Source organism: Lagopus muta, chromosome 23 (assembly GCF_023343835.1).
Source record: "Lagopus muta isolate bLagMut1 chromosome 23, bLagMut1 primary, whole genome shotgun sequence".
In the NCBI taxonomy this organism is placed as follows: Eukaryota; Metazoa; Chordata; class Aves; order Galliformes; family Phasianidae; genus Lagopus; species Lagopus muta.
In genome coordinates, this window is record NC_064455.1 from 1812355 (window position 1) to 1825573 (window position 13219).

General features: G+C 43.8%; 1 protein-coding gene across 5 annotated transcripts in view; it reads right to left on the bottom strand.

Annotated features, from left to right (window-relative positions):
- EYA3 (EYA transcriptional coactivator and phosphatase 3) overlaps positions 1 to 13219 on the bottom strand; it is a 43724-nt gene that overhangs the window by 24995 nt on the left and 5510 nt on the right. For 3 of the 5 annotated variants that reach the window (XM_048968941.1, XM_048968938.1, XM_048968939.1), the window contains exons 2-5: positions 10280 to 10371; positions 4263 to 4357; positions 2111 to 2154; positions 202 to 284 (exon numbers count right to left, since the gene is read on the bottom strand). In XM_048968941.1, coding sequence (XP_048824898.1) covers positions 202 to 284; positions 2111 to 2154; positions 4263 to 4295 — 160 coding nt within the window. In that variant the 5' untranslated portion in view covers positions 4296 to 4357; positions 10280 to 10371. The remainder of the gene's footprint in view (positions 1 to 201; positions 285 to 2110; positions 2155 to 4262; positions 4358 to 10279; positions 10372 to 13219) is intronic. The other 2 variants (XM_048968942.1, XM_048968940.1) reach the window with 1 other exon arrangement.

Consider the following 13219-nt stretch of genomic DNA (forward strand, 5'->3'; position numbering starts at 1 on the left):
TTTGCTTACCATCACACATGCAGGCATTAATGCTTTGTAAGCACCACAGCAAACCTTCACCTTACAACTGATAGCATGGACAAATTTTAAAGAGGGGATGAAGTCTGCACTTCAGTGATGAAACACAAAAGTGATGAGAGCAGCAGCAGAAATGAGGAGAGCAGACACACTGGGAGCAGAAGGATTCCGAAAGACACTTACTCTCAGTTGACATGGAAAGGTTTGAACCAAGGCTTGAAGATTCAGGTTTCTGATCGCTGACTTCGGTGTTGCTCACATGACTGCTAGAACAAACAAACCTAAACATCAGCACTGTGAACCTCTGCATTAACATCCTTTGTTATCTTAACCCCCACTTCAGCCTTCTGCACTGAGAGAAACTGACTTTTAACAAAAACTAGCTCTGCACACTTTAATATGTCACACAGAGAACCTAAGAGAGAGATCTGCAGCTCTGATCAGACATGAAACTGCCATTCAGCATGTTAACTCACCAGCTTATCTCTCCATATGAAACTGCAGCCCAGCAGCAGACCTAGCAGCTTGGCACTGCCATCTGCAGTGTGAAGCACAAATTTTTTTCCTCCCACCTGGACATGGCCTCCTGCTTCTCTGCAGCACCTCAGACACCCACCAGGCTCTTCCATGGAAGTTTAATTTGCTGAATGAGCAGAAAAAATTGTGGGGGTGCTTTTGCTTCATTCACCCACCCCACGGAGTGACCTCCACCTGCCCTGCTCCTTGCAGGCAGCTTTCAGGTGAAACCCTGGGGCCAGCAAGGCAGTGCTGGGCAGAGTGTGGGGATGGAAGAGCTGAGCAGTGAGTGCTGTGGATTTGGTCTCATGCATGTTGTTTTCCTTCCTACGGCTGGGGAAAAGGAATGAAGTTTGCTCAAAATGCATGAACTGGTGTTTCTCCCCTCTGAAAACATTCATAACCAGACTCTGTGAAAACCTTTTTTCAATGCTAGTAGCTGAACAGACTTCATTAGAACATTTTGAGTTTTGCAATTAAAAAACCTCACATTTCAGTAAAGACTCAGAGCATTCATCTACTGCACTTCTTGTGGGATAAAAGCCCTGTGATTCCATGACACAGTTAACCTGTGGCTGTCAAATTCCGTACAGCTTGCAAATAGGCTGAGAGCTGTACAGCTACTTCTGCTTATCACTTGTTGTGGAAAATGTGACAGCAGATAAAATTCCTGGTTATACTCTATCAGCCCTTGTTTCTTCTAGCTTTCTCAATGTTACTCCTCAACGCACACACCTGTGCTTTGGTACAAATTCATCCCAAGCACTCTTGTTCTCCATCACTTACCACCTACGAGAGCAGAGGCACCCCTAGGCTGGGCTCCTCTCACCTTACGCTGGCTGGAAATGCAGCTTCCAGCAGTTTCTAACATTCAGGTGGTGAATTTCACACTGCTCACTGCTTCTTGTCAAAGCATTCCCTTCATTATTCTTTGTTTAATAATCATGTAACTACTAATGTAATTCAGGGCTTCCATTACATGAATGCATGAATGGCACACTGTGCTTACTCCTCACTCACACTGAGATGGCAGAGGATCCAAAAAGAAATCTTTATTTAGTTTTTGCTGTTACTCACAAGACAAGAATAAATCCAAATGCAGACTCCTCTCTACATGAAATCGCAGTGATTAGCTCCTAAACCAAACACACACCAGACAGCCTCTACTGAGCACAACTAGTACAACACAGCAGCTTTAAACAAATGCAGCTATCAGACTGAGAGCTCTCTACTTCTCAAAACAGTCACCTGCATAGTTTATCTGAGAATCATAGCAGAGAGATTACTAAAATATTCTGAGTCTCATCAGAATGCACGTTACGTGCAGAACATGACAGCCTCATAGGATTCTGAGGAAAAAGATGATGCTTGATGATGTAATCAAAACTCTACTTTTTATAATGGCTTAATACCAAAGGGTTGCTTAATTTATTTTTTTTATAGCCAACACAAATCTGGGTTATATTTGCCCCATCTCTCTGACAAATACAGCAATACGCAGGCTGCTAAAACGGGAGCTTATAATGACATGAGAGCAGCAGTAATTGCTCCTAAGATAAAATTCAAAGTGACATACCTTAAGCTTTGCTCTCGGGATTCCTGCATCTTGGCTTTTTTCACCTGCAAAGACAGAAATGTTCAGAGGCACAACTAAAAGAGCTGTCCTTGGCAGAATCCACACACACCTCCAGCAGCACATCACCAGTGGTTACTATAGAGTTTGCACGAGTGCTGAAAAGAAAGCCTGGCATTGAACTGCACAGCTAACCAGTGTAACCATGGGCTCTTCAACTCAAAACAAGTCTTAATTAGAAAAAATGTTTGAAAGGGGAAAGGAAAGAAAGGGGAAAGGGTGGAAAACAGCTTCTGAGCCTCAGGTCAGAAGCGCAGTTGTACTTTTATAGTCAGGATCAAAGCAGAAGCACCATTTTCTTCATGCTGTCATGGCAGCAGTTGCTCTGTGACAGAATTCCACACTCAGACTCATTCACAGACAAATTTCTGAGTGAAAAGCACACCCAGCAACCAAGCAGATGATGAGCTGCTGAAGCAAACACGACCAAAGCAACGGCAGCATTGTTGCCTGCAGCAATGCTGTGAAGAGAGGACTGTACACCAGTCAGGAATGTGGAGTTTAACTGCCATCCCTGTGGTAATTTGAGTTGGGAAAAACCTACAGTCCAAACACCTGACAGCCATTTGTCCCCTGTCCTTTTGGCAATGCTGGGTCTCCTGGGGCCCTTCCCACCTCTGGGTTCTCCCCATCATCTGCCCCATATGAGAACTCATTCCAAACAGAAATCAACTCTGTGGGTGTCTGCAATGCATGTAATACAAGCTCACCAGCCCTTACAAAAAGACTTCTGTCATTTTCTGGCAGTTAGGATTAAATTAAGTATTGCATCAAATGAGAGATTACTACAAGAGATCACTTCTAAAAGCTAAATAATAGCACTTTTAAAACTTTTTTGTCATACAAAAGGTCACTTTTGGTCACTTTTCTCCGAACTTTCCTTTGCTCTCTTACTTCCCATGTCTGTTTCAATACACTGAGTCTTACACATACTTTTCCATTTTAAACTGAGATCTGGAAGGGGAAAAAACATCCAAAAACAAGGACAAAAGGCTCGCCTGTTCAGCATCCCTGCAGCACTATGTGCACTAAATGGAGGGAGTAAAATGCATTTAACTCCAAGTCTGATGACTTCCCTACAGGCTCCCTTCCAGACTCAGTCATCAACAGTTTGCAAGGACCATTATTGGGAAAAGAAAAATCATTTGAGAAAGAAAGCAAGTTTGTGCAGTATCAACTCTGGGTTTCAAAGCTGAAAAGATGATACCACATCATACAGCTGTGATCAGTACAGTCTCAAATTCTGTCTCAGAATGACTGAGCAGCAAAAGGTACCTACCTGAAATTAGCAAGAAAACCTTCAGCAGACAATTAAAGTGTCTGCTTAAGGGCAATGCTCTCATGTGCCAAAAGCAAGCTGTGCTCCATCTCTTATACTCCAAATAATAAAGGTTTATAAAGACAATTTTGGTTATGTAAAGACGTAATAACAGATATTTCCTTTTTTAATTTAAATCCTGCAGACATTTAGACTTCAAATTGTAAGTTGCTGCTGATTAGCCTCACGTTTTGTGCACAGACACTCGGAATAATTTGCATGCTGTGTCAAGCAGTGTAATTTTATAATTTACCTTCACGTCATACCACAGTAATCACCATCCCAAACACAACTTATCAGATGTTATAAGATCAGCATTTTTTAATGTGGACAGCGTTGCAAATATCTAATAACTCCAGATAGCAATTCCTATCTTAAGATATACCTCCCTCTGTCAATGCCCTGTTCAATTAAGGACTTTAAATACTGTTCTTCAGCAGTAGATACAATGGCACGCTTGGGGTCGTGGAACCTTTCCAAGACCTTAAGCAGAAGAAGTATTACAGACTATTTACGTGGTAACAGCCAGCACGTGGATTCTGTCATTAAAACAGTGATTTTGAATTTCTTCTAGGATTATAAATGGTCTGGCTTTTCAGCAAAACAGATAATTTTACATAGAAACACTACAGAGTTTAGGCACACATTCCTTTTATTACTGTTTTACTAACAGACAGCCTTACTGTCCATTATTAAATAAAATAACTGCATACTGAATTTGTGAGATCACTGATTGCTTTTACATGCTCATCTTCAGTATGATTTAAATGTACTTACTGGTTGCTCGGGTAAATCTTGTGGCTCTTCCATGGGTATTACTATTTTAATGCTTGAATGATCCAAATCGTGTCCTCCTCGGCAGTCTTCAAAGCCTGTCAAGAAAAGGTGTCCATAGCTTTATGTACTTTTGGGGGGACTTATCATTTAGGCTATCAGAGAATGATAATTGTTATATATTCCACCCACAAGCTTTCTAAACTCGTGTTGCCATCTCCCAACTAAGAGACAAAATTCATATACGGAAAGATTTCATAAACAAGGGATTTAGCTTTAAGCTTCAACTTACAGACATTTTTCATCACGTGGCACATTTCTACATCACTTGCTTGTACCATACTGACCACAGAAGCTAACGTGTCAATGAGACACGTGCTTAAAGACACTTTAAATGATCGAGACTGGTCTACTAGGTCAGTAAACAGAGTGATTCAATCTAACCTCTTTTAATTTAGAACATTTATATAACGAACACACACACACCAAAAAAAAAAAGAAAATCAGGACAAGAGCGTACACCTCAATGTATTTACACACAGCACTGCTTACTGTCAGCTTCACAAAGAAAGCTCATTATTCCAACTGCATCCCTCAAAAAAGATGCGTTTGATGAGCATGTGGTTCCAAAAAGTAACAGACAGTAACCCAGTCACATTTAGCACAGAGTTCCTATATACTGCACCAAAAAGTTGCTGTAAGCAAGGTTTTATATCCAAGAAAATACAATTTTGCAGGTTGCTGTCATCACTTTACCAACTTTTTGCTACCTGCTGGACAACAGATGAAGGCATGCATCTTCCCCAGCTCTGCCAGACCAGCTCACTGACCAGCTGACCACATTTTGTCTTCTGGGATCCCATCTTCCCAGAGCCCACCCAGCACAGCTGTCCCTCCATGGGCATTATGTGTGTTATGGCACACACAGCAACTCCTGCATGGGTTACAGCAGTTAGAGGAAAAGCAGAAAAACCCTCAGTGGTTTGGAGGAAATAATCAAATACAGCAACAGCACCTGCAATTCCTCTGCTGAGTTACAATCTATTCCTGCCTCCAGAGCCACAAAAACGTTGCCATGTACCTCGGTGGGAACACGGAAGGCTGTAATAAATCCCTATTATCCATGGAAACACAATGCATTTCTTTTCCCTTACAAAAGGAAAGGTAAAAGATCTTAAATGCCAGGTAAAACTGCACTGAGGGTTTGAGTATTTTCCAAGTCCATCTCCCATAATTAAGGGTTACTTATAATTATCTTCACTGCCTTAACTGGGAAATGACTGAATTTGCACCAGAGCATTTCAGTAACTCCATATCTTCTCCAACAACACCTTACAACACCTTACTTACAAGAAAGTATGCAAAACAAAGGGGTACTGTCACCATTCCAATTTTCACCCTCAGTGAAAATCAGTTTTAACTGTTCACTATTTGAAATACAAAAACCCATTTCCTTCTACTTTATTTCTTTTTAATAGAGATAATACAGGAAACTCAAGATACAAGAGAGGCTGTGGCATTCAAAAGTTATAACTCCAAGTGTGGAATACAAATGCCAACAGCAATGATGTTTGAATTTGGTATCACATGAGTCTGGTCCTGTCCCCTGTCCTTTGATTTTACAGTTTCATTGCATACTTTCTTATAAAACTCCAAAACTGAACTCTTCAGTATGGAAAAAGAATCACTGCCACACTGTCTTCTAGAGAATCTATAGCTCCAGAAACAGCAGGTGGGGCAGAGGATCTCCCAGTGTTTTCGCAGAGAAGCAGGCAGAACAACCAGAAGAAGCAGAGTGCATTTCTGGATGACAGAGATGTGCTTAAGCAGCACACCTGGACTTGCTAGGAGCGACAGGGCTGTACTTCAGTAAAGGTTTCCTATGCCACAGTTTCAGCTGGAGCTGCTGAGGAAGGAAAAGCTCCTGCTCCTCCCTTATCTCCAGCAACCCACTCTTGCTCGCATGATGCCCTTCCTTTGTGCCTGGCTGCCACAGGCTGGATTTGATCTTGTACTATAGAAAAAAAACCAATAAAACACAAAAAAACAGGCAAGTGAACAGAAGTGGGAACACAGGATGTTCTTTCCCATTAACAGTCACTGTAACATCATGGCTTCGTTTACTGTCTTACTTATTTTTCACATTGCCAAAACCAGAGATGCACACTCAGCCATGGCACTTGTGTGACTCAGTGGCCTTTCAGCCCGGATCACCTACCTTGCATGGGTGCAGAGAGCTGCTGTGCCCTCAGCTCAACCACCACCGCCTCCACGAGCTCCCAGGGACACGGGGGGGGGGGGGGGGACAGGAAGGGAAAAACCCCACTCCATGCTTGGTTCACACTGCAGGGAGGCAGAGCAGAGCAGCTGCCAGCTACAGCTGCACCTGGCAGCCGGCAGGGCTGAATCCTTCTCATCCCCAGCAGCCTGCTGTGGACACAGCACCACTGAGCACTGCCAGCCTCCAACCTGGGTGCAGTACTTGGCTTTCCAAAAAAGCAACCCCAGCATCTTGCACCTGCTCAGCTTAAACCTGGTGGATTATCTGCCTTGGCAAACAGCTGATTATTAAAAGTTCAAGGCCAACAGCTGTTTTTTGGTAGTTGTTTTTTGTATTTTTTTTTCCATTATCCCAAACTTCAGCATTAGATTTTTAACTTACATAAAACTCAAGGCAGCCTGTGCTTTAGATAAGCTTACCACACGGTTTCTATTATCAAACATTTTTAAACCATAGGCAACCACAACAGAAGAGATACCAGAGCAGATCCGCAATAGCTTTGGTACCCATCTTGTGGCAGTTGTGCCATGACCAGAGGTGACCACATCATCACCATGCAAGAAACACCAACTGCCATCAGTCCTCCTCTCCTTCCCACTGCAAAACCACAGCTTCCCAACGGCTTGCTATCCTCAGAAAAGAAACTGGAGATCAACAGTTTTGGGAGCAGCGGGGTTTGGTCAGTTTTCCTGTCTATATTTTGATTATACTTTTTGGGAGAGGGAGGTCTGGGAAGTTCAATGACTTATAAAATGGTCTGGGTTGAAAAGGACCACAACATTCATCTAATTTCAACCCCCTGCTATGTGCACAGTCGCCAACCAGCAGCCCAGGCTGCCCACAGCCACATCCAGCCTGGCCTTGAATGCCTGCAGGGATGGGGATCCACAGCCTCCTTGGGCAGCCTGTTCCAGTGCCTCACCACCCTCTGGGGGAAAAACTTCCTCCTAATATCCAACCTAAACCTCCCCTGTCTCAGTTTAAAACCTTTCCCCCTTGTCCTATCACTGTCCACCCTTGTAAATAGCTGTTCCCCCTCCTGTTTATACACTCCTTTCAAATATTGGAAGGTCACAAGGTCTCCCCGCAGCCTTCTCTTCTCCAAGCTAAACAAGCCCAGTTCCCTCAACCTTTCCTCACAGCAGAGCTGCTCCAGCCCTCTGCTCATCTCAGTGCCTCTCTGGACCCACTCAAAGAGCTCCACGTCCTTCCTGTGCAGGAGACCCCAGGCCTGGACACAGCACTGCAGATGGGGCCTCACAAGAGCCGAGCAGAGGGGGACGATCACCTCCCTCTCCCTGCTGGCCGCCCCTTTTTCATGCAGCCCAGCACACAGCTGGCCTTCCGTGCTGCAAGCACACTGCTGCTCGTGTCCAGCTGCTGGTTCTGATGGTCAGAATCCTTCCATGGGGCACTGGGGTTATGAATGAAAAGGCTTCGATAAAACACAACCAGATGTGCCATGAGTTAACACATCAGCACAGTGAAAGAAACATCCTGAAAAATGAAGAAGTCAAGACTGCCAAAAAGCTGGAAACATACACTTCCTTCCTATGTAGGATGCTTTTCATTATTTACCTGTAATATCTGAATTAAACAACAGTTTTCAATTTAAATTGGATTTGCTGAATAGCCAAGCCAGCTAAATCCCCACTTGCCCAGCACACCAGCGATGTGCAATAGCCAGGAGAGGCATTTTGCACATCAGGTCATTTCGCATGCTCAATTTATTGAAACACATTACATAAATTTCAAAACAAGGCATTAAAGCATGGGTATGGATTAGAGAATTACACAAATTAGTCATTGCTTTCTGTTCTACATAACATCACAGTGCTAATCCCTACTGAAAGCCCAGGTAGTTTCTTGTAATAAATCCTATTTTTAAAATCCCCAAATGCAAAGTCTATATTGATCAAATTCTTTCAACCTGACATTATGGATGTAATTTCCAAAAGCTATTAGCTGGACTGCTATTTACTTTAATTTTGCTCATTTCAAGGCCATCTGCTTTGGCTTCATATAAAGGAACAGTTCTCCTCTCAAGCTGCAGATAATTAAAGTCAAGGATAATGTGGTAAAACCAACAAGCTGTAATTATACTGATTAAAAAGAAAAAAAAGCTGCTTGAACATGGTTTTGTTTTACTTCAAAATAGCCACTACTTCCTTTAGAAAAAGAAATCTAAGTTGACCTAATGAAATTAAAACTATTACATAGAAATTGAAACAGAATGCTTTGTTGTGATATGTGTAACAATGAGACCTATGCTGTTATTTCCATTCCTCATTTACTCAAAGGCCAGAAGCTTACAATGAAGAGAAGTGAATCTATGAATTAAGCAACAGAAGAGTCTGAGCTTCTTATTTTTTCCAGTGGAGCACGACCCTGCACAGAACTTCCCTGTTCCACAGGAATGTTTCTTCACTATTTTCTCCTTCCTCATATTCCAGCATCCCCAAACCCAACTGTGACACTATTTCATCAGTCAAGCTGTCAGAACACTTTTAACTTGATGTCCCAAATAGCCAAACTTGCATTCACCCTGCACCAGGACAGCAAACCCAGCTCTTTTCCTAAGAGCTCCCATAAGAATGGGAAGAACAGGCACTCATCAATGCTTGTGCAGAATCTCCTGTTTTGTTCTTGATTAAAGATCACAGGAATGACAGCACCAGGCTGGCTGCTGGGTTGGGTGGTACAATGAGATGGCTCCTTTGGGAACAGTCAGGAACTGAACTATTTAGACTCCTGTGCTGTTTGTCCTTCCTTTAGAAAAGAAGAAGATAAAAATGCTTTATCACACTGTACCATCACAACAACACAAACCAAGAGAATGAGGAAACAGACGCCTTGACCCGTAAAACAGTCTGTCTGCTGAGTCTGAGTACAAATTCAAAACACTTCAAAGAGGCTGAGAAGGAAAGGTGTGTAACACAACAGTGCAGCTGCAGCGCCATGCAAGGACAGACAGTGAGGAGCAGGAGCCCAGCTTTCCTCCCCCACTAAGAAACAAAGCATTTGCTTTCACAAGTACACCTACCAATAATACCATGAATGATCTACTTCACACGATGTTCTCAAATTAATTCACAAATCACAGAATTGCTCAGGTTGGAAAAGACCTTCAAGATCATCAAGTCCAACCTCAACCTAACCATACTACCCTAACAACCCACTGCTAAATCACATCCCTGAGCACCACAACCAGAGGGTAACACCACAGCCAGATGTGACACACTAAGGCTGAGCATTTGGTGTTGGACAGTCTGGAAAACACAGATGCAGTAAGAGGGAAAAGGAAGTGAGATTTCTAACTCCAAAACGTGAGAGCTCCAACTCCTTCTGACACTGCCAGCATCCATCTCCTCAGGCTGCAGACTTTGCTCTCCAGAACTAAAACTCTCCCCAGAATCCACCTGTAAGGCAGTTCACAATACATCAAGCTTTGGTCTGTTAAGTTTTAAGTACAGTTCTCCAGTACATCCTTTTTTTTTATTATTTTTTTATTTTTGCCACAGCAGGGAGCAGCCTTTTGAAAAAATGGAGCAGAGCTGATGAATGAAAACGGTGCCACACAGCAGCCTGCATATCTCTTATCTCTAACAGCTCAGCAACTCTCATGGCAGAGATTTCTGCTTGACTGTTCTTTGCTTTTCCTCCATCTCCACACACACACCCCCCCCCCCACACACAACACGGGCTGCCCAAATATTGTGACAAACACCAGAGAACAAACCTTTGCTGTGAGATCTGCTGGATTGCTTGCTGCTCTCTACGCTCGATCTCTCTCTCCGTCTTTATTAACTGGGGAAGACTCGGAATAAAAACCTGCAAAAGTTATAGGGAAGGCAGATTACGTGTCTCATCTGTGAGAGTGGCCACGACAAGCATGTAAACACAGTCCTGGAGGACTTCAGGTTCACGTTTGATCAAAATTTCATAATCTAAAAGTGAGGGGTGGGGGAGGACAGCGTGGTATATAAAGATGGAGGAGTTCAATGCTGTAATACATATTTAGCCTAAGCACTGCTCACTTCACTAGCAGGAACTTTCATGTTCTTTTTCTCAAATCCCCATAGCATTACTGATGTCAAGGCTGTCTGCAGTGCCATGCACACAGCCTGCCTGCCCTGCTCTTACACAACTCTCTTCAATTCGATTTTGAAACCCAACAGGGAAATTTTTAAATGGAGAAATGCACTGCGTTGGTTTGTTCTTTTTTTCCCCACAAAAAGAAAATCTGGAAATAACAGCTTCATCTTTGAGCAAAACAGCTCCCAATGAGCCCAGAAACCCAGACACAGGGCAATGATTACTTCTAGATGGATGTAACACACAGCTCACCCAGCTGAAGTGTTGTGCACCAGCTTTTCCTTACAAAGCACAGCACAATGCCTTGAACACACATAAGGAAAGTAACAAAGCCAATTCACTCCTCTTTTCATAAGAATTCACCACGACTGAACAGGCTGCTCTTCTAAAACAGCTTGCACACGTTTTTGTGGTTTAGGAAACTGATCACTGGGTTGCAAACTACAGGAGCTGCAGCTCTGAAGAAAAAAAAAAAAAGGCATCAAAAATGATGTTTGACTGAAGAGCTTGTTTTAAAAACAAACTTTCAAACAATAGAGCGTATTGTCTCCCACTTCCAGACACTGCTTTCAACTCATTAAAATAGGTTTGGAAATTTCCTGAACATTTACCCACAAGAGACTGAAGTTTTAAATCACTCAGAAAAAGAACCCAGCATTGTATCAACTGTGGAAAAAAAGGAATTATTGATGTTATGCAGCTGTAAACCTTATTTTCACTGAGAAATTTCACTAACACAGCCACCATCACACTGCCAGGAAACCAAGCTACAGTTCTGACAGAGAGAAACTCAGCTGTCACCATAACTGTACTTAAAAGGTGGCACTGCAGTGAATTTACATATTTCTCATTATTTTGCAAGAGAAGCCCATGGCATTTATCACCATGCAATCAGTCCTGAGGACATCTGTAGCTATTTGTCTCCTAGCAACAACAGTTGCTGGAGTAACCTGCTCAAAAAAAAAAAAATCATTAAGGAAAGAATGAAGTACTGGATATTTGAGATTTTTTATTCAGGAAAAAGTTTAAACGACTGTGTTCAATGCTCAGCAACTGATGCTGCTTCTAATTCAGCACACTCATTATACCATTCCCTCCCATGGTATCGGTGCTGCTGGCAGAGGCACAGCTGTGGGACCCCTGTGCTCAAAGGACCGTGGAGGAGGCAGCCCTGCCTTGTCCTCTATCTCCAACACTGATGTGTTTCCCATGAAGCACAGAACGTTTGGGTTGGAGGTGAACTCAGAGCCCACCCAGCCCTAACCCCTGCTGTGGGCCGGGTGCCCCCCACTAGGTTGGGCTGCCCAGGGCCCATCCATGGCTTCAGGCACCTCCAGGGATGGGGCACCCACAGCTCTGTGTTAGCTGCTGAGCAGGGCTGGTGATGGAGCAGTGAAGGCCACAGGTAAAGCTGAGACACTCAATGTCTTTCTTACTTCAGGCTTTACTGTCAAGGCCTGCTCTCAGGTCTTCCAAGTCCTTGTGCTCAGTGGCAGGACTGGAGGAGGAGAGCATCTGTACAGACAGCACAGCTGGTGACCCTGGAGCCAGTTCTCTCAGGAAGCTCTGCTGGAGGCTGCAGCGAAGGTCGTTGCTTCCCACTTAGGGAGTGAATGTGAGCCAAGGCTCGTACCTTGGGTGCCCACCTGAGCACCAGTGCAGCTGAGCTGTGGGCTGTGCCTAGACAGGCACCTGTCACCAACCCACAACCTGATGTCCCAGGCAGCCACAAAGCAGAGCTGACAGCACAGGGCCACCTGGCACAGGCTGCTGCTTGGCCGTGGCTGCTGTTTCCAAACCTGAGCCTGAGACTGATGTGATTTCTCAGCCTGACCTCAAGTCTGCCCTTCTGTGGACCGCTCTGCAGATCTCTCACCTTCATCCAGCTTGTCCCACTCACCAATTGGGTGTTGAGGGAGGTACCCTTGCTGTTCTGCCTTGCTGTCACACTCAGCACTCCTTTCCCAGGGGTTAACATGTCCCTGCTGCTCCCCGACACGATCAATGGTACAAAAATAATAGGTTAGAGCATGCCATAAAAAAGCCTGCATCTATACGTGTCCATAAGACCAAACAAATGGAAGGAGGAGGTGGCCAATGTCATGGCAGGGGTTAAGGGTGCTCTCAACTTTTGAAAGGTCACATCAATACAGGGGGATCACTGATGACTGAGAAAGAGCAAACGTTGCCTTCAAAACAAGCAATAAGGGAAATACAGGCCACTCAGAGTTGCCTTAATAGGTCAGAGGACTGCAGAGCAAATCTAGATGGAGACCATTCCCACAACCTGAAGTGCAAGAAAGTGGCTGGGAATAGACAGAAAGGGTTCACCAAAAGCAAATGCTTCCTGACCAACCTGAGTGCCATTCCTGATGAGAGGCAGATTGACTCTGTGGAAGAAGAAAGCTGTAAATATTCTGTAACTTGATTTTAGTAATGCAAAGTCACCCTGCAAACAAACAGGGAGGTAAAACTATGAACAGATGGATAAAAAACTCTCTGGACTGTCAAGTTCACAGTACAGCAATTAGGGTCTACAATCTAACTGCTGGTTAAAGCAACCTACAAGAGCAGTTACATGAAG